General features: G+C 27.0%; 1 protein-coding gene across 10 annotated transcripts in view; it reads right to left on the bottom strand.

Annotated features, from left to right (window-relative positions):
• Positions 1 to 22,994, bottom strand: part of Hnf4 (Hepatocyte nuclear factor 4) — a 126,158-nt gene that overhangs the window by 24,410 nt on the left and 78,754 nt on the right. For 6 of the 10 annotated variants that reach the window (XM_075361079.1, XM_075361081.1, XM_075361086.1 and 3 more), the window contains exon 2: positions 11,934 to 11,969. The exons of the other annotated variants lie outside the window; for them this stretch is intronic. In XM_075361079.1, the coding sequence (XP_075217194.1) occupies positions 11,934 to 11,969 (36 nt within the window). The remainder of the gene's footprint in view (positions 1 to 11,933; positions 11,970 to 22,994) is intronic. 10 annotated transcript variants of the gene reach the window in all.

Genomic DNA, 22,994 nt, shown 5'->3' with positions numbered 1-22,994 from the left:
TTCTTATAGAGCGTTGTCAGTACACAATGATACCTGACTTACTTTTTAAAGAAACATCAATGCAAAATTGTATGAGATTTGCTTATTTCTTTCTCTAGTGATTTCCTTACAATGAATTTCATAAAATGACATGATATTTTAATTAACTGTTATAATTTTATTAACTATAACATAATTAATGTGGTAAACTGTATTAGAAATTGGTCATGCAACTTTTTTAATATTTCAAAGTGTAACATTTTCAAACTTTAAAGAGTGTAAATTATGGATTAAAATGCCAATAGGCTTTATTTAGTTTCTATAGATCACTGAAATTAATGCCAGATACAGTATTATTGCTTCCTGTTGGCTATTTATTAAGTTACTATTATCTATATAAAATATTTCATTTAGCATATGAATACTTATTAAATATAAACAGAACAACAAATATGTTACGTATTGGTATATAACCATCTATTTTTTTTTTCATGACAGGCTACTACTATCTCTATATTCTATTTTATTTCATTTTTAGAAAGGTCAAAAAATGTTTTAAAAGTGGGTGTGACTGTAATATGTATATATATTTTTAATTTTTTAAATAACATACATTGAGGTAGATTAAGATTCAGTTTAGTCTGGATCAAAGGTCCATCTACAGCAATATTATTTGTTTTGTTTCATAGTCCAAATTTCCCCCACTATTTCATGAAATAAAGGAAATTCCCTTTCTTCCCCCCCCCCCATTGATTTTCTAATATTTTTTTGAATTGTCATGGTGTCATAACAATATACAATAAATAATTTATATGTAATTGTTTACAACAGATCAATACATTTTCTAGAAACATTTATGTAATGATTTTAGAATAATTATTTTGCTAATTAATTGCTCACTTACAATGTTGTCAATAACATTTTCTCTCCATCTTACTTGGTTAGTCTTTCTCTCTCTCTCTTCATACATACAAACATACAGCGCATTATTTATTATTAAATTCAGTAACCTCAGCAGATTTGCTAATATTAAAAAATATATCAATTTTCTCAATTTCATATAATTATATGAAATTGAAAATTTAATTAATTGTGAAGTTAATTAACAAAGATTAAGTTCTTTCTTCCTTTCTTATAATGAGTACTTTACTGTTCACATTATTCAAAATATAAAAACCCTTCTATTAATGATACATATACAACTAGAAACTTCAACTGTCATCATACCAGGGTAAAGTTTTATGAATTTTTCATATTATAGCACAAAGGTAAGATACACATTAGGATATAACAACCACCGTCAAATAAGACAATTATAAAAATTTTAAATATATAAAAATTTGCAATAGTTATTAACACAGTTATTTCTAACACAGGCTAATTTAAGTTATTAAAAAATGTTATATGAGGTGTGACTATTAAATAGCGAGACTAATGCTGCTACAGAAGAACTGCGCAAGTGCCAGATTCATATGACTGACAGCTATGTAGCGTGAAGCCTTCTCTTTCAATTGTTGCCACTCCAGTTTCAGTAGACATATTAGTCTGGCCGTGGCCTTTGTTTAAATAACATGTTTTTTTTGTTTTGCCGAAAAAATGATGTGTTTTATTAGAGCAAAGAATTGTCATGAAATTTCATATGAAACTTGGAAAAATTGCTACTGAAACTTATATTTTATTACAAATAGTATATGGCAATAAATTTTTATCATGTGCATGGGTTTTGAGTGGTTTAAGTATTTTCAAGATGGCCAAGAAGACGTTGAAGATGATGATCAAAATTCAAAGTGATGATGATTGTATTTTTCAATAATCATGGAATTGTGTATATTCACTGGGTTCCTGAAGGTTAAAATATTAATCGACATTACTACCCTGATGTCCTTGCTCAACTCCATGAAAAAATAAGAAAAAACGATCTGAATTGTGGAAGAACAAGTCATGGGTTCTTCATCAGGAGAATTCTTCATCAGGCTCACACTGCATTGTCTGTCAAGATGTTTCTAGCCAAGTATAACAACAACCCAGTGTTAGATCATTCGCCTTATTAGCCTGACCTGGCACCATGTGACTTATCTGTTACCCAAGGTCAAATCTGCATTAAAAAGAACAAAATTTCAGATTGTTCAAGCTGTGAAAGAAGAAGCAGCATGTGTCATGAAAAAGCTCACAGAAGAAGACTTCCAGCACTATTTTGAACAACGGAAAATTTGCATGGAGCATTGTAGGGATAGAGGAGGGTTGTATATTGAAGGGGATAAATAAATATGTATAAATTTAAAATAAAATATTTTACACCATTAGTCTCGTTATTTAATAGTCACACTTCTAATGGTAGGTAAGAAAATTGATTCTAGAGTTATGTTTCTATATTATAAACAGGAAAATACTTTCCCTTCAGGAATCCACGAAGGATAAAATAAATGAAATATAATTCAGACTAAAAATTATTATCATTATTAAGAATGTTTTTTAATTGTGTGTAATTTGAATGATATTTTACTAAATGCTATGGATAAAATATTCTAACTCTTTAAATTATTTAGTATTTATTCTCCAGTTTAAAAAAAACCATTATCTTTGTTAATTTTATATAATTTATTTTCCAGTAATTTTCTAAAATTAAGAAAAACTTTTGCAGTCCTTTAGTCATGATTATAGATCTAAATAATTATTGCTTACTGATAAAAAAGGAAAGATCTTTCCCTCCCGTTGTATGATGTTAAATACAAATAAGACAGAATCTGCATAACTAGTCAGACAGTTGCAGTAGGATATCAGAGGTGGTAGGCTTACAATTGAAGAAGGTTAGTGTTGGGATTGCTGAGGGTATAGCACACTTAAAAATAAACCTAAAGCAGATAAAGATATTGTGTTAACTATCTATAGGCAGTATTTTCTGCTTATACATCCATCAAAGCCAACAAATCCCTCATAGCTTTGAAAAGAAAATAGTTGCATTTTAGGCATCATAATTAATGAGTGGGTTTGTGAGGAAATATCAGACAAACAAAAAATTCCCTTTCTGTAATTGTTGAAGAAACCAATTAATTAAAACTTAAAACTCATTTATTTTAGACTGATAATTTTTTAGCTGAAACCAATATAAAAATACAGGTATTTTCTAAAGAATGCTTTTCCTCATTCTTTTCATTGTTTTGTTAAAACGGTATGAGAACTTCCTCTTGGGCAAAATTTTGTGGAAGTAGAATAAAACCCCAGTTTGCCTTCAAGTGAAGAATCTGAGGAGGAAGTTATGAGAAAATATAAGAAAGCTTAGTAGAGAAAGAAATGGAAAACAGTATCAAATCGGTCAACTTGCTGATGACTCCAAAAAAAGAGAAAACAAAAGAAAATTAATCATGAATGGATCAACTTATGAATGAATGAAATGACTATTTATAGTAACCAGTTCAATACTTTTAATTCTAAAACATAAAATGTCTGCTAGATGATGGTAAAAAAATTATTATAAAGCTATTGTATTAATAAAAATACAAATAAACAATTGCTTTGTTGAAATAAAAATTAAAACAATAAAAAGTTCTGATCTCATCAGTTAAAGACAATTTATTACTTACCAATAAACACATTTAAAGACAGTTTTGAATTAATTTGAACTGTAAACAATGGAAAACTCAAATCTTCTATAATAAAACTTAACCAAACTTTTAACAATAATAAATATAATTATAATATATACATTTAAACTACACTGGGAAATAAGAATAAGGACTATACTGGGCCAAAATTTTAATAACTTGAAATTTTTACACTTATATATCAGCATTATTGTTTTCTTCAGTATTAATTTTATTTCTGTAACTGTTACAATTAAACAGATTTAATGAATAAATATTTCTTATCTTGAAGTCATTAAATTGCTATATAAACAAGACAAAAGCAGCAAAAATGTATAAAATAAATAGTTTTCATCATGCTGCAAGCCCTTCAGTTTTTTACATTTCCAAGACATCTGTTTTTAACCTACTCCTTGTACTCACTAGTCCTAATTAATTAATTCTCAATAGCATGTCTGTACACATGCGTGCGTGCACAACACACACACTAAATTACTGTTCATTTTACCTGCAGTTTATTTAATTAATTTAACCTAATTTCTTTAATATTACCTTTATAAATAGTTATTATTGTTAAAAAAATGTATAATTAAAAAATTATTTAAACATTAATTTCATCAATGAAAGTTTTCTGATATTAGATAGCTTCACGAGTGTGTATATTCTACTAAATCACTCCAGTTTTTTCTATATAAGTACGCAATATCTGTGTGTTCATCCAAAATTTGTTTATTAGACCATTACTTTTTTTCATTTCAGTATGATTGCCATGAAAATGTGTATCTTCCCTCACATTCAATGTATAGCGAACATGCATTCTCATTTCCTCCCTATATAGGCTGTAGTTAAGTTTTAACAGTTCCCCTAACTTTCAGTAGAATTAATAAGATCTCCATTGCAATCATGATAAAAATAATCCGTGTTCAAATTTAAACAGAATTTTTTATAAATAGTATGGTACTGTGAACTAAAGGACAGTTTGCCATCTCTCTTTAATTGACCTTTTCAATCTTTCTAAAAGTTCTTCAAGTTTTATTTTCCAGTTATCCTTATTATTAATATCATTCATCTTCTTGCATTCATACTTTTTTCTTTTTTTTAGCCAATTTTGTAGTGTGTGAAAATTCCATGCCTGATTGGGATTTGAACCGGGAAGCTCCAGATGAAAGCCTGAGACACTACTACTTACACTGAAAAGGTAGGCCTCACTTTCATACTTGCCCATCAGTTTCATACTGTTTTTTATCAATATACACATATGCTAACATTCATGGGTATGTGCAATCAGGTAAACTGAACACTCTAAGACTATAATGAAAATGAATAACAAACTTATAAAAAAAAAACATAAATTCAATCCAAATTCCAAATAATCACATTCTTGCCATTTCACATATCAATTTTAAAAAAAAAAAGCCTTTCTAATTTTTCCTCCATTGAGTAACCATGTGAAAGAAATACCACTATAAAGTCCCCAAGATGTGACTAATGACATCAAAAAAGTAGATTCAGTACCTTTCCAAAACCAAATAAAGTTAATACTCAATTATTTTATATTAGAGCCATAACCAAGATCCAATAAATTAACTGCCAATAATTAAGAAGCGCAGTGTTAAAAAATCAGCAATTATTAGATTATTATATTAAGTACCTATTATCTTATTTTTTAACCTACTAATGGCTGCTTCCGCTTCCCTTATGTAAGTAACATCATCTTACACGTCCACTACAATGTGGGACATAGGATAATTTGTCAGACGGGAGTCAATGAATCATTAAAATACTAAACCCATTTATATGTCTTCCTGCAGTCTTAAATTCAAATACTTTAATTAAGTGTTCGAGCTGATTCCCAAAAATCCCACTAATTACAAATATCTGTAAAGCTATTATACACTAAATTTTTTTTCTTTCCCTGTAGGCATAAAAACAGTCTACAGATATTTATTTCTAAACATTCATATTTTACTTGCAGAATTCCAAAACTTCAGAATAAATTAAAAAATCTGAACATACTTTTTCGTATTTTCCTACAACCCCTTATCAAACCACATTTGCTTTTTTTTTACAACTTTTATATTATTAATATTTTATTTTTGTTATGGATGTATTAAACAATTATTTAAAAAAGAAATTAATCGCTTTCTCAATATTTTCTGATAAACCTCAATGCCACTTATAGAATTCAAATAGATTATGCTTAAAAATAATTCATCTTTTAGTTAACACAATTTTGGCAATAGAGGCAGTAAAGTAAACTCTTCTGCAGTTGCGAAGTATAATTTTATGATAACTTGTACCGTAAATTGTCTGAAAAACACAGTGACTCAAGTGAAAAATTATTGATGAACTTAATGTAACCAGACGATATGATTCTTAAATCAATGACTGAAAAATAACCTCTTTTATCAATAAACATGTTTTCCTAATCTCCGTCACTCTACCCATTTAAGTCAAGAGTTTCAAACAATTCTAGAAGCATTGTCATTTTCTATTTATACAATTATCCTCGTAAACCCTACCAATGTTAAGGTTATCTGTTAAAATTTCTCCTGATATTTTTTGCCTTTCTCTAATTCTATCATTACTATTACCTATCATCAAAAAATTCTTTATTTTCATAAAAAAAGTTCATACATCAAAATCTTTTTCCCATTCAGCATCATGTAGCTGCTAAGATGCAACAAAATCATATATTCCCTTCTAAAAGCATTTTATTCCTACCAAAATGAAAATCTCACATGGCTGTTTCTAAACGTAAAAATTATATTCAAGCAAATACTGTGAAAAATAATTCATAACTTCACCTTCAACAAATGTTCTGAAAAGTATAATTATCGCATGTAGGTGGTGGAGGAATATAGATTTTTATATGATCATTGTTAAAAAGTAATTAATAATTTTTTCCCTGCCTGATATCATAAGGAAAATAAATTCAGAATACTTCACCATCTCAATATAAAATGTTCTTTCTATAAGAGCTGATGAAATTTAGTTGAATCAAATTTAATTTGATTCAACATCTACAAAGAGATAACTAGATGTACCTTACATAAATAATCACTGAAGAAATGAAGCCTTATCATTGTGAATATCATGAGACGAAGTAAAATTTTTCATGTTTTGAGACAATTATTTAACTATTTTAAGGCAAAAATAAAGTAACTTAAATTGTTTCTTCAATAAAATGGTTTTTTAACTTTTTTTTAGATAATGCAAATCTGATTAATCTCAGCATCTTTTGAAAGATTCCTTAATTAATGAGTTGTCTGAATTTGTTGTTTGGAAGTCTTTGTTTAAGTGTTTTTCTAAGGTTGCTGTGATTATTTTTGTTAAACAAAATAATTATTACTAAATTATTCAAATTTTCATGTAAAAAAAAAATATTGTTTTAAATCTATAAAATTTTGAGCTTATAATTCTATTCAGCATTATGCATTTCATGTGAATAAACATATTAAGTCACATTAGATATGTACATTGACTCACCTGATTGGTGTAGTGGTTATCGCAAATCAGCTGATTTTGAAGTCAGGAGTTCTAAGGTTCAAATTTTAGTAAAGGCAGTTATTTTTATACGGATTTGCATACTAGATCATACAGGTGCTCACTGTACCTGTAGTATGTACCTATATACTATACAGGACACAGGTGTTCTTTGGTGGTTGGGTTTCAATTAACCACACACCTAAGGAATGGTCAGCGCGAGTCTGTACAAGACTGCACTTCATTTACATTCATACATATCATTCTCACTCATTTTCTGAAGTAATACCTTATGGTGGTTCTGGAAGCTAAACAGAAACAGAGAGGGATATGGTACATCGTGCATACCTGATAATTAAGAATACAAACTAATATCTTTATGACTGTAGATTTTATCTGGATAATGTAATCTTAGTAAAAGATTATTTGGAATAAAGATGACACAGTGATTTGACTAAACTATGTTAAAGCATGCGCTTTGTAACAAATTGTGTTTCACTTACTGGAAAATGTACTAATACACTGTATTTAAAAGTACTTTGTTAGGAGTATTATCATAAACTCATTGTACTCCTATATTGTCCTTAAAGTATCAAATGAATGCCTTTCAAGTTGGTTAATATTTTTTACATTGTTTGGAAAATATGATATCTTAACGTTTTTAATGCCTGTAATTAATTTGATATGAACAAAAATAAAAAAAATATATATATATACATATACAGGATTTTACCTTAGGTAAAATCTCCTCTACCTAGCATATCTAGCCTACCTAGCATATCAATCCTTAGTGATTAATTTTTATCTTGCTAGTATGACTTTAACACCAGAGCTCTCTTCCCTATATCATTCTGTAGTCCTGATCTAGCATTTTCTCCATTTAATAAAATCTTTTTTCCAATATAGGTTCTAATAACATGCAGTCTAACATAAAAACATTATAATGAAGTTTTTTTAATACTGTTGAACATAATTGAAAAAAGAGTTTTATATATATATATATATATATAATACTGTTATTAAAAGAATAAACCAAATATGAATTCACATTTAGATTATATTAGTATTTCAATTAAATTACTTGTTAAGTATTGCTGTTATAAAATTAAAAACAATTTTATAAATATTTAAAGGATTTTCATTTATTAACGATAATTTTTTTCAAAAGTTTCATTCTATTATTAATTTATGTTTTGCTTTAATTCATTTATTTCTACCATTGACGATATAATTGGATTAACAAATGTTTTAATTAACTATTATAATATTTGAATAATTAAAATACGCATACATTTTCATTATTGTTTTTCTTTTCATTTTTTAAATGACATTTATTCCATTGTATATATTATTAAAAAGAAATTAATTTATTTTATGCTGACTCAATATAGTAACTGCAGAATGCAATTTTGTTTCTCAGATTGTAGTCTATACCTTTCTTATATGCAACGTAGTTGAAATACAAGACTTTACTTTTGCCATTCATATAAAAAAAATGAAACAAAATGCAAAATATAGAAAACTTGCTTCCTTTCTATATTTTTATTTATAAGTTTAGATTGTTAATAGTTAAAATGTTTTATTATAATTAATTAAAATACCAGCTAAAATAAAAAATAATTCAAAGAATCAGCTTTGTAAAGACAGAAAATGAGATTTTATCGGGAAGGTTATAACTTTTATTTTTTAATTTTGTTGTGTTTTCTTTTCAGATATATTCAATCTTATTTCTACTTGTTTCTATGTTGAGTACTGTTTACCTTTCTTTGAAACAAATTACACGGTAGTATCCTATAATACTACTAATATCATTCCAGTCATTTTGATTAGAAGATAGAGAGTTTTATTTAGTATTGCAAACTATTATGAAGTTAGAATTATTTTGGTAATTTGTTTAAACGCGATTAAACATTACATTCTTTTATCACATGTTGATTCATTTTGGAACCACTCCGTCATCAAAACTTACTGTACTATTAATACTTGACTTACTTAGTACTTAACTTATTTGAGTACAATAAGTTTTGACAATGGATTGGTACTGAAATGTGTCAACATGTTATAAAATAATGAAGCTAAGAGAGGATAGTAATTATTATTTTAATAACAACAATTATAATTTCTTCATGTTCTTTAATTTTGACTGTTTTTTAACTATTTTTTTTAATGATATCTATTAGATGGTTATGTTAAGGGTATTATGTAAAGATTCTATCTTTAATTGATTTAGTGGCTTTAACCTTTGGAATTTATGAAAACAAAAAGAATTTACTCTTTTTTGACATACTGGTGTAAGAGCCCAAATAGTAAAATTCCATGTCAATAAGAATACAACTTTCTGTAGTTAAGTATTTTATAATTCTATCCACAACTAGCTACGCTTTTAAAAAAAGTCACATATTAAATAATGAATTGCAAATACATATTAGTAACATATTAACTAATAATCTTGTAAATAAAGTTCAAATAAAAGTATTCTATATACATGATAATGTAGTTTGTTTCAGCTAGGATGAGATTTATAGACAACTAGTATTTATAGTCATTATTCTGTTTAATTTTAATTATTACGATTACTTTTATTTTAATAAAAAAATGTTTATTTACTCAACCCGATCATGAATTTAAAATAAGTAAGATACATTTTTAGCCATCATAAGGTTCATTCAAGTTTGGAAATTTTACTATGAACTAAAATATTTCATTTGTTGTTTTGTTTTACGGAATTGTTAAACTCGACTATAAGTGGAAAAAATTAAGCGATTTAGTTTACAAAACCTTTAAGTAAATATCAATCCTACCCGAAGCAATAAGTTTCCTGCTTAAGACAACGCATGCGAAATTTGTTTTGAAGATCATAGAAAAAAATAAATAATATTATACAATTTTAAAGAATTCGGAAATTGTACAATAAAAATAATTAAATATTATATCTGAAATTACAGTGCCCTTCAATATGTCAGTAAAAGTTTTAATACATTTTAATAAATAGTTTTACGTGAAAATCATAATATTGTCCATATTAAAATAATTTTTATATTAGTCAAATAATAAAAATGTCTATCTGAAAATAAGTGAAGTTAATGTCGCAACTTACTTTGTCAATAAACAGAGAGATTGTTGTATATAATATTTGCCTTATTTTACTGACTCGATATGTTTTTTTTAATTGCTATTAAACGATTTATGTAGAATACCATGACCAAAAAGTTTTTTGGTGACCTGACATGAATCATAAATCACTACCGAAAATGACATAGCCACCCAAAAAAAAAATCAATCGTTCAATGCCAAGCTTACTAGCGAAAGTGAGGGATGAGGTGGTTTCCCGTAGACAACAAAAAATGGTTGTATATGGAAATCATTGCTATCAAACAAGGAACGATGAATGACTTCTCTTGTCTCTCACGTTTACATGCATCAGCCATAAGAAAGACTGGGATAATGTAAAGTAAGAAATCAATTTCTGTTGTGAAACAATACATATTACTTCTAATCAGTAGGGCATGTCTCTAGCTACAGAATCAATTAATGTTTGTTTCATGAAGTGTTGTAGTAAACATAATTTTCTGTAATTGCAACCGATCATTATGGCTTACGGCATATAACCTACACTATCCATGTAGCTTAAATCAATTTCTAAACCTTTTGAACTGCTCCAAGAGACGGAAACATTTTACAAATCCGAACACATAGTTAAGTTTTGGCGGGAAATATGTAAGTTACGTAGTATAATTTAATTCCTTACATACACCGGCAAAGTTATATTACCATTTAGGAAATTTATATAGGTATATTCTTTGTTTCTGTTTAATGTTTTATACAAAAATATTAATTACCTACGCTGCCGTCATGAGAACCCAAATGATTTGTTATGTTATATAACATAATAATTTTGTAGCATTGATTATTTTAATTTATAGTCCATCAACAACTAAAGTCATTAGAGACTTATCAGTGTAATGTAACTACCGGTAAATAGTCTTGAACAAACTCAGGCTGACTGTTCCTGAGATGTGTGTGGTTAATTGAGATTCAACCACCAAAGAACACCGGTATCCACGATTTAGTATTCAAAAAAGAATTAAAGCAACTACGTTTATTAGGATTTGACCCTGAAAACGTTGATATCTGTGTTACAACTTCGTTTAAAAATTGAAAACATTTTAAATATAATTTAAAATTGACTTAGTTGTTTCGTAGTACGTAGATCGAATTATTTTAACTTTTATTATTTATACAAAATTAAAAAGTAAATTAAATTATAAAAATGTTTTATTCCATTTTATAGGCTTACACTTAATTGTAAAATATTCAACAATTCTTTCTAATAACATAATTTTAAGTTAAGTTACATAAAACTTTAACTTCAAGTTTTAGTATGAAGGTTTTTACTGTACTCCACTCAAAAATAAATGTGTTAAGCCCAGTACATTGCATTAATTTATTTTAGTGTTATATCGACTGTCGGCAGTTACGAAGTATGTACATAATTACATACAAAAATAATCAAAATTATTAATACAATTATATTTAAAGCAATACTTTTTACGACACTGTTTGCATTGTTTTTATATCCAAAAAAAACCCTAGAAATCTCAGTACTTAGCAACTACCTTGAGTTATGATTCACCGTTTCAGAAACGTGCCCTTAAAGTTTAAAATAATTAACAATCATCTAACAATCTTATTGAAATCATACTGTACAATTGACTAAGTAACATACATGTGTATTTATTCAAGATAAGTTTTATTAATATTGTATGTAAAATATGTGAACAAAACTTATGAATGAAGTTTTGTACAATTTTTACGTGTAATATGTTATTTTTAAAAATAATTATTATAATAGAAGATAAAAAAATAAAACAATAATAAATAACTCACGAGTACACATCCCCATGTCATCCGGTGGGTATAAACCTGAAGGAAGAAAACACTCTTCAGTTTGAAAATAATAAGTTGCAGCACTCATAAGTATGATAATAATTAAAATAATAAAACAATAAACTAGTGCAAAATCGTACAACAGAAATCACTTATAACACAATCAAATAAAATTCATTACTAATAAGTTACTTGTTGTTTCACGATAATGGTCAAGAAACACTACTGATTAGATTAATAGTAAAAACATTCCCCCTTCTACTATTCAAAATAAAAAGGGGTAGTATCAGATAAATTGTGGTGGGGTAATTGATTCTATTATTAGTAACCTATTCGTAATCGTATTTCGGACATAAAGAGTAACGCGTTTGCCAATTGGAGATGTACAATAATATATAATCTTCCTTTTGTTTACTCGACACATTTATGCAGGTCAAGCAAAGAAAATGAGAAATGCAGAACTAAAACGAAAAAGAGGAAGTGAGAAGGAAAGAGTGATATAACAGAAAGGAGTAAATGAGTAATCGTTTATATCATGAGTCACATGAAAAGGAATCATACACTTCATCCTGTCCATTTTTATACATCCCGTAAAAAAAAATTACTATTTTATTCTATATTATTGTTTCAGTAAAAAAAAAGTTGAATTCTTTTGATACGTTAATAACGAATTTTTAATTTTATAATTGGTATTTTGTAAAATTTATAATATTTTAACGTAAATTAAAATTAAACAATTAAATTACTTGATTGAATTAAACCGCGCATTTTTAATTATTATTAATGATTTATATATTTATAGGTAAACGTAATTATACAAATTAATAATAATTACAGAAATAATTAAAAATTTCAAACTGTGAAAATTTTAAAGAAATCCTGCCGTTTTTTAACGGAATTTGAAAAAGGAGGAGATTCTCAGATTAATACAAATGCATTTTTTGTGAGTACCTCCAGCTATTAGTAAACGTATTTATTTTGATTATCATTTTTTTATTTCGTTGAGGAATTTCCTCTAGTTGTCCCGAAAAGGTTTTTTTTAGACATTATAAACTTTTTGAAATGAAAATACGTTCCAGATTGGGGATTTTAAAATCCCCAATTACGATTTGACTATTGCAATTATATACGTATATTATCTTGTATGTACCCTTAGATCGAATAAGGTAGTACTATTTATAAGTTTTATCCCTAAATTCCTTTTTCTTAATTTTATTAAGTTACAAGTTTCACACGTTTTACCTTTTTTCAAAACGGATTTTCATACTTATACCGATTTTTGTAGGTCTTTGTATGTTTTATGAATGAATAAGAATGAAACTAAAAAAAAATTAAATAAAATAAACATAAAAACGAAGTAAAAATAAAAAAACTTTAAAATGCAATGAAGTTTTTAAAAATAATTAATTTTCATCTCTTTTTAAATTCCAGCGTCAAATTAAGATAAGTTCCAGGTAGTTGTTTGTTTCAGTTAAATTTAATAATCGAACTCATAAGACTTTTATATTTTTATAGATATAAAATAAGATTTTTTTGGATCTATCTTGTATTAACAAAGTCGTTCATCTGCTTAATTTAGTAGAATGTTTTGCGAATACAACCCTAACACAATAGTATTATTAGTGTTTTTATTATTTGTACATAATATTTATAAATTGATTGATAAATTTTTAACAATACTATGATGCCACAATGAAAAAGCAAGCCCGCGATCATTATAAGATGAGGAAAATGTGTGGGAAATCATTATAATCCGGGGTTTAGTTATTCCCTTGTAATTTTATAATTTTTGCCAGTTAAATTTATTAAGTTGTGTATACAAATAAAGATTTTAAGCTTAAAATTATATAGTTTTTCTGTAACGTGCTATCATTTTTCTAAGCACCCTATCAGTAACAAGTATGTCAAATTTAAGTATTTATCCAAATAAAATAATTAGGTATTTAATGATTCTATTATGAGAGTGAACATATTTTTAAGGGTAATATATTTTATTACTAAAACTTCTAACTGCAAAATAGGGTAGGGTAATATACACATATTTAAAATGAATTTAACTAACGGTTAAATGTTGTAGTTAAAACATCATTAGAACACAGACAGATGTATGCATTCAAAATACCACAAATATATATATAAATCTATACAACAATCTTTTACAAATAATCACGTGCACACAATACAGAAAAACACGGAACAGGTAGAAATAAAAATAATAAGATATCGTAAAATCTACAAACAATGGTCTAAAGTTGATCTACCTGTGGTAAAGGGAACATTCGGTCAAATTTGTTAGAGGATTAACAGAATTCTCTCTCTATAATATATAAATATAATATATACATGAAATTGTGTATAGTCTATGTAATCTGACTTTCAAGTTTTATTTTCTATTATACTTCCAAAAACCAATTTAGCATTCAATAAATGTACAAAAAGTAAAAAAAATATGGAGGTTCTATTTTCACAATAAAAATAGATGGTAATTAAATATAAATTATTAAAATAAAATTAAAAAGCTGATAACAAAGTTGTAGGATTTTCCCGTCACGCAGCTTTTTCCTGATGCACAGATTACACACACAATTTAATTAAAAATTATTAAACCTTAATTTATAAATAGAATATTTTTTGTTTATTTAATTCAGTGATTCTAACTAAAGCGTGCGCGCATACTGTATTTTATTCGCACGAGTGTGGCGGTACTCTCTCTTCTTTTTTTGTTTGCCTCCGGAACTTTAAAGCATTTTTTTGAGGTGGGAGCGCGATTTTGCAAAAATTTTTTTGTAATATTATTTTTTAATTGTTAACAAGTGTACCTAAGAAAAATAATACCTTAATTGGGCGAAATCTCGAGATACTGAGAGCGATCTAGCTGTACAGCCTCACCGTCTTGACCTTTTAACTTGATAATATAATAGCATCAGTGCCTTATATATATATAGAAGTAATCTGACCAAGTTTAATTAAAATCGGTGGAGTAGTTCTGGAGATATAAGGTGATTTAGGGTGCGACACCGAACTCACGCACGTACATACAAACATCTGGAAAATTTTCATCCGGTTTTTTGGGTTCCTTAGGTGTCAAAACGTTAAGATCCGGTGAAAACCGCATATGCCCAAATTGGACCGATTACAATACTTTCCCTGCTATAGCGCTAGTCGGGAAAGTAAAAATAAAAGCGACTTTAAAACTGCACTAATTAAAAATAAATGATTATGACATTTCCAAGTACAATCTATATTAAAAGAATTAAAATCATCACTAAGTGAAATAATTAAAGCGATGCAGCTTTGGGAGATAAAAAAAGCATGTATAGGAAAAAATAATTTTTAAGTAGTTAATAATTAAAGGGATAAGTTACTTGTACATGTAGTATATGCTGAAAATTTAGGCTTTTCTAATTAGCAGTATTAAAAATGTTTTTTTTCTGAAAAGGAATTTTTTTTAAATTTAATTTTTCATGAATTTATTCATAAATTGATGATTTTTTTTTTTTTAACAGTTAGATAGTTTATAATAATTGAAACTGAAGCAATAATAAAAATATTCTTCCTAGGTACACTGTGAAACGTGAATGTAGTTTAATTAAAGTAACATAGATATGTTTTACGAATACAGATGATTTTATTTTAAATAAATTTGTCTGAGTTGAAAATAATTTTTTTCAGGCTTCAGAACAATTTTTTTTTCATTTTCTGTTTAGTCTCCGGAATCACCGTAAGGTATTACTTCAGTGGATGAATGAGGATGATATATATGATTGTGAATGAAGTGTAGTCTTGTACGGTCTCAGGTCGACCACTCCTGAGAAGTGTGGTTAATTGAAACCCAACCACCAAAGAACACCGGTATCCACAATCTAGTATTTAAATCCGTATAAAATTAACTGCCTTTACTAATATTTGGATAGGTTTCAGAACCTAAATGGATATTCCTTAACATATCAAATTTCTTTGGTTTCATTAACAAATCTCCTTTAGGGATTGCCAAAATTTCATTTCCTTAAACCAAGGTTCGAAAAATGTTGTTCTAATTCTCTATGATACACATGTCCGTTCTTTGTTAGATTTAACAAACAAATTATATTTAAAATGGGAATTAAAAATAATAGTCAAGAGTCTCCTTTGTACGTTTTAATTTCCATGGCTTTGTGACCGTTGTGGCTGTTGACAACACCGTGAGAAGACTTCATTACTAAGGATAAAATTTTTAATAAATTACTTGACCGATAAATTATGGATACCTTGAACCTAATTGGAACTTCATGCAAATGTTCCATTTCCTAGAACCATAAGTTCAGAAGATAACATATAATAATTAAATGTGGCATAAAAATAGGTTATAATGAATTTTATTATTCAACTAACATGAAAAGTTAGAAATAAGAAAATTTTATTTTAAAACAATCCTTCAAAAGCCTGGATTATTAGTTAAAAACTATTTCGTCAGGATAATATGTTAAATAAATGACAACTTTACTATTTTTATTTTCTAGCAGATTGGAAAAACGGGAAAATGTGGTCTAGCCAATAAAAATAATATAAATTCAAAGATAATCTTTGAACAATTTAATTTAATGTATTTTCTTTCTTTATTTTTTTTTTTTTACTAATCCCATTGTCTCTCATAAGGAACCAGTATATAGAGGAATTAGTAAAATAAATTAAAAGGGATGTTTACAATTAATTTTTTGTTGTTAATTATTTCTCTATTTAATTTTCTAAAAATTGATTATAATCCATTTTAATCATTTGAACCTGAACGGAATCTGACGGCTGGGAAATAAATGGACTATGTATCAGATTGTTACACTGTTTGTGTAACCAAGGCTATGTTCAAATCAGATAGCGAAATTTTATCCGAACATCAAAAAAAACAAATTTCTTCTTAAATAAAGTTGAAATAAGAATCCATAGTATATTAAACAAAAATAAAATAGAAAATAAAATAAAGAAGTTATCACTAACAATGTTGGTTAGAATAACTACTTCCCTTTTCGGATAGAAAAGTTATTTTGTATGAATTCTAGATTTTACAGTAGTTTTTAGAGAACTTCATTAATTTTTTATTAAAATGTATCTTGTTTTGTTCTAACCACAAAAATAATTTCTTTAAGAACTATTTTTATATCTGATATAAAAATTAAAAAACAAATAATAAAATTAAAAAAAATTATTAATATTCATCTACAATTGACTAATGTTGAACAGAAATTGCTCTTAAACTCAGGAGTACATTCCTCCGAGATGATAATAAAATGTTATATAATATATCCACCTTTTTTTTTACTAAAATTATAAAGATGGATTTTGTGCAAAGTAATTTTTACCGCTTCCTTTAAATATAAAAACAGTTTTATCAATTCTATTCGAATATTTATTGTTTATTTTAAATTACAGGTTTTAACTTCATACATCGATTGAAACGATAAATTTGTAAAAGTAACGTTTTACAAAAAATTCTTTCAGATAAATTATTTTTCCCCATGTTTATTATTATTTGAAATGTTAGAAAAGGAACATAATTTCTCGGCTACATGAAAGGAATTAGAGCGTAATTGAAGAAGATAGAAGTATACAAATACTTCGTTATAAATTTAAAACGCTTGTCTTTATTATTAGAATTAGAAATTAAATTGTTACCACGGTTTAGGTAATTATTTTTTTCTTTTCCAACAATTACTTAACCCAGGCTAAAGTATTATTAAATATATTATAAAATCAATACGTAATTTATGTATGAAAATGCTTGACTTGTATTCATATTAGTTCGCATATCGCATTTCAAATTGATATGACTATACAAATTACAGACTGATTTCAAAACAAAATATTTTCTGAGATTGTCGAAAGAGACAGTCTACAACAACAACAAAATAGGCAATTAAAACGTTTAATGTCTTCTCGTGTGTAAAACAAGCATTTCAGCTAATATTAAGTAATATATGAAATCTGTGATTTTATAACGTTTAGTGATAAATTCATACATTGACAATGCCGCATAAATTCATAATTGTTTGGTATGCCAGCTAACATTCGTTAGAAGGCTTACGAGTATTTTGTTTTCATTTACATTTAAAAAGAAAATTATTTCAATTATTATTACATAATTATACTTACATTATTTTATTTAATTTACAAGGAATAAATAGTTTAAATGATTCCGTGTATTTGAATGATACAGCGAGTTCAAACCAATATTATAACTGCGAAAACTCAAACCGGATGCACGCGGAATTATCTCTGTTCGCAAATTTTTCATAACCTTTTATAAATGTATTATAAAATGCATTTATTAGAAACATAAGAAGTATTTCAATGTAAAACCTCATACTCACGATGCAGTGAATCATATTTTATATTACAAATGCCTATAAATCTTTCAAAATCTTTAAGTCTTCTTATTTCATCTATCTTTTTGGATAATGACGACAAAGCTAAAACTATTTTTTACGTTTCACGACTAATGTTGGGCTGAATTATGAAAAAATAAGAGTAGGATAAAGAAAAGCAGTTTGATTAAAATACGAAATAATTAATTTAATTTTTTTATACAATATTAATAATAAAAACATAGCAATATACTACATCGAAAAGGCGTTTCGACATTTAAGAAATAAATATCTTCATGACATTAAGGCAAATAATAAACGTTAGATTATATCGAGCCAATGTAGGAGTTCAATTAATCAAGGAATCTGTGAAATAGAACAGAAAATAAACGTTTTTATAGACTAAATTAAACGATTCTTAATAAATGAAGAAAAGAAATGGGTGCTAGAAAAGATGGTAGACTGCTTTTAATTACAACCTCTTCATAAAGAATTTGTGATTTCTACAAACCTGGAACGATCAGGAACTTCTGGGAAACGAAAAGATATGGTAATAAGGATTAAATTTAAACAGCTTTATAGTAATAATCTGTTCGATATCAAAATCTTTAACTTTTCTTGAAATTTCCATTTAAAATTTTCTATCGAATTGCTAACATGTCATTTAACTTTCCTCACTATTTTCTTACCATCATGAGCGTAAATTTATAAGGTTAAATAATGAATGATACAATTTTCTTTTGAATAGGATGCAACGTGATGTAGGTGTTTAGTAGCTTATAGTAGAAACTAATATCCCCCTTCCAAAAAAAGAAGTTATTCAAAATTAAACACAGAGATTTAATTATGGAAAAATCTTTATTTTTCTTCCTAACTACAATAAAATAAAATTGTTTAGGTCTGCTTAAAAAAAAAAAAAAAATACTAGTACGTTCTGAAGATTACTTAATTGTTATACTAAACTAATCCCCCCTTCTATCGTTTAAAAATCTTTTCAACTAGCAAATATTTTTGGCAGATTCTCTTTTTAAGAAACTGTTTTATCTCTTTTAAAATAACATTTAAAAAAATATAAAAGTGTTGTATTACGTCTGTGCGTAAGAATCACTTAACTACATTTTAATCAGTGAATACAAGGTTTAGTATAAAATACTGGCAGCAAATAGTAAAGGGAAGTCCTTATGTTTGTCAGGTTTATATTATTGTTTTATTAGGAAAGCACTAATTAGTGCTATTATAACTTTGAGTGGGTTTGTTTACCATTTGTATTGTAACGGCACAAAATAATTTACCATTCGTACAGCAAAAGCAACCTGAGCGACCATCCTGTATTGGCCACGCTTACTGCTGGCCGACCACAATAACATAACACATTACCGTTTCTTTCTTTCATTCTCTTGTTTATTACAAATTTTAATAAGAGGTGAACCAAACTCAGTCTATGTCCTTAATCTCTGTAAGATATAATTATGTCCCGAGTAGCATTTTGCCGATTTCAATAAAGAATAATGATATTTAAGTGAGAATTAAAAATAATAGTGTTATAAAAGGTAACCGAAGGACAGACATACAGTACTTTTAATTTTAATTATCATCGTAAATCATCTAAATAAATCTCAATGAATATTTACGAAGTGATTATTTTTCTAAGAACTTGATTTGAATCAACTTTAATGTTATTTTCTCCATACATATCTTTCGTTTTTTCATCCTAAATTTGATAATTATTTCCTAATATTTATAAAAAAAATGACTTCCCAACAGTTTATTTTAATAAAATTGTTTTTAACTTTCTCTTGTTTAGTTTAATCTCCTTTAAATTAATAGAAAAAAAAAACTAATTACGTGCTAATAAAGCCATTCTTGTTAATTACGAAAAGAATAAAAATAGATTAAGACAAGTATGAGTGAAAAAATACAATAAAACATTATTTTATTAATTATAAACTACTATGGAGTAAGTTAATTTTTTTTTTGAAGTACTAAAATCAACATTTCGCCTAAATATTTAATTTATCATTTTTGTATGAGAGAGTTGTGTTTTTCTTTTATTTATAATATATAATAAAAAAAATAACCGAAAAGCGTCTTCTGATTTCAAGGTTGAATGCGATCGATAAAATCATCACCTGAGGTGGTAATTAATTATGACTTATAATTACAATTCTACAGTACACGTGTTCAAGTGCTATTATTAAAGTATTTAAAAGGTAAAATAAATCAAATCCTTATTATCCCTGCACTATTATTTTTATTGTTAACTTTTAACTAAGAAATTCTTTTGAAATATATTTATAAGTAGTAATAAAAACTGCGTGTACCCATTGGGGGTAAATTACGAAAAGGATGAAGAAGATTCTTTGCGAGTTGCAAGTAAAAAGGGTTAGGTAATATTTGGTACCAGTCCCGGAATTTTTGAATAAAATTTTTTTAATACGATTTCCATCGGGTCGAAGCAGTGTTTATTATTCAATTTTTCTTATTTTAAAAAAGGATATATTAATTTGTTGCTTTACACTATTTTCTCCAGTATTTCTTGCAGCTGTGATGTACGTAAACTATCTGAAGCGTAACAGGCATAAGTCAGTTGCTCTTTTTCATATTAATGATGTTAACCAGTTCTTGTGAAGAAGAAAGCTATTATTATCTATGATTATATCTATGAATGAAGAAAGTAAAATGAACATTTTCTTTCTTTTGTTTTAATTTTCACAATAGTACAGTGCCTACCATAAAATAACCATTATAATAATTTTATAAAAACCAACTGCTATAATCATTATCCCAGTGAAAATTGGTATCGTATGAAAAAATGGCATGCCTGACCGGGATTTGAACCCGGGACTTCCGCACTAAATACCGAGATGCTAGTTACTCAGCCAAGGATGTTGGTAATAAGATGGTTGATTAATCTCTTCTAAATATTCATAAAATTAACCAACAATTATCTAATTGTTGTAGGCATTTTTACTCTACACAAAAACATTTCTATATCAATATTTATTTTTTATAGTATAATCATGATACATTTACTTAAAAGATCTAGTAGAAGCAAATCATTGTCGCAAATGTAAACTATTTGAGGAGAGCGAATAATTCTTTTCGTAATACTAAATACTTCATTAAAAAAAAGTTTCAATTGGAGCAAATAAAAATAAAATATTTTACTGTATAAGGTAATTTAAAATACAAGTTAGCGTACTTATTGCTCAATCTTACAATGGCGGACCAACAAAAAGTTTATATTAATTATATAATATAAAGAATTTATATATTAATTTATAAAAATAATATCCAGGAATATTCCTTGTGACAGGCCTGATTTCGACAACTGCCGAATATCAGATTCAAAAACTTGCGTTCACTTACCCAAATAACAAGAAAAAAATTGTTTTAAGATACTGTCAGTTCAACGTAATTTCAGTTTGTCTGTTTACATTTTTGTAAAGGACGATATTAAACCTTAATTATATTTATAAACATCGCTAATTTTTTTTGTTTTTATTAAAAAAATAATTAAGACCTTAAATAATTTCATATTCGGATCTTTGGTTTATTTATTAAATTAGAAATCATAATGATTTGAGCCACTAGCTTACTTTTAGTAATGAGACCTGCTCTTCATTATTTTTCCCCGAAGTTTTAAAAATAATACATAGTAATTTAATGATATTTTTTAGATATCAAGGGACTCCAGTCTTAAAATACTTTTATATTTTAGTTTTTTGAGATTTTGTGAATATCGTCCATTTATAATCTACTTATTTACTGTAGAAAATTAAGTGGGTTTACGCATGAGTTGTTCTATTACTTAAAGTTTAAGGTTCTGCCGATGTCATCGGATGGAATCGGATTCGTGAAAAATGATGATATTTCCTTAGAAACTGAAGATGATTTAAGTGATATGTAAGACTATATATAATATTATGTAATAATATTTTAGAATAAATGGCATTTACTTTCCGTTGCAGTATTTAGACTCCACATATAATGCAAAGAAAATATCGAAAAAACATACCGAGCTTGTAAACCTCCTTGTTTGTTATAAATAGAAATCGATGTTATATAAGGAATATATAAGCAGAATAGATTATTCATTTCAATTTAATTTCATTAAACGTTTTGTTTTTGTAGTGACTCATAACCCGCAAAAGGTATAGGAAATGATTTTAAAACATAATATTCATTGCTAGATTGTGTGTATGTGTGCAAATTATTCATTGAAGTAAATAAAATAAACCAATGTAACTGAAAGTATCCTTCCTTTATGAGTCACCACACAAGATAACAAGTATAGTAATTTTATTTGTAATATAACATGAAGAAAACAGATTGAGGTCGGTTTAATGCGCGATTTTTTCCATGACTTCCAAAATAATCTTATCATTGATTTGTAAAGACCGTATACTAAATTTTTATTTTTTACATAATCCAATGTCCCTTTAAAATTTCCGGGGCGACAGAAAAAAATCGCTTGCATAGAATCATAAAACGAGCCTCCGTTGTTTAATATTATGCATTATATATTTTTGGTCAGAGTAACAAAAGACTAGAAGGAATAATGGGTCCTTAGGTAAAGCGACTATTAATAGTAGTTACTGGATACTTTTAAGGAACTTTGTCGTTTATAAAATATTGCATTTTGAAAATTTTTTCTTCAGGCAAAAGGAGATTCATCGTTACATCCTGTCTCTCGTAGGAGAATATACCCTCCGTTCCTAGCCCT

Source organism: Lycorma delicatula, chromosome 3, assembly GCF_047948215.1.
Source record: "Lycorma delicatula isolate Av1 chromosome 3, ASM4794821v1, whole genome shotgun sequence".
Classification (NCBI taxonomy): Eukaryota; Metazoa; Arthropoda; class Insecta; order Hemiptera; family Fulgoridae; genus Lycorma; species Lycorma delicatula.
This window is presented reverse-complemented; position numbering and strand designations above follow the sequence as displayed.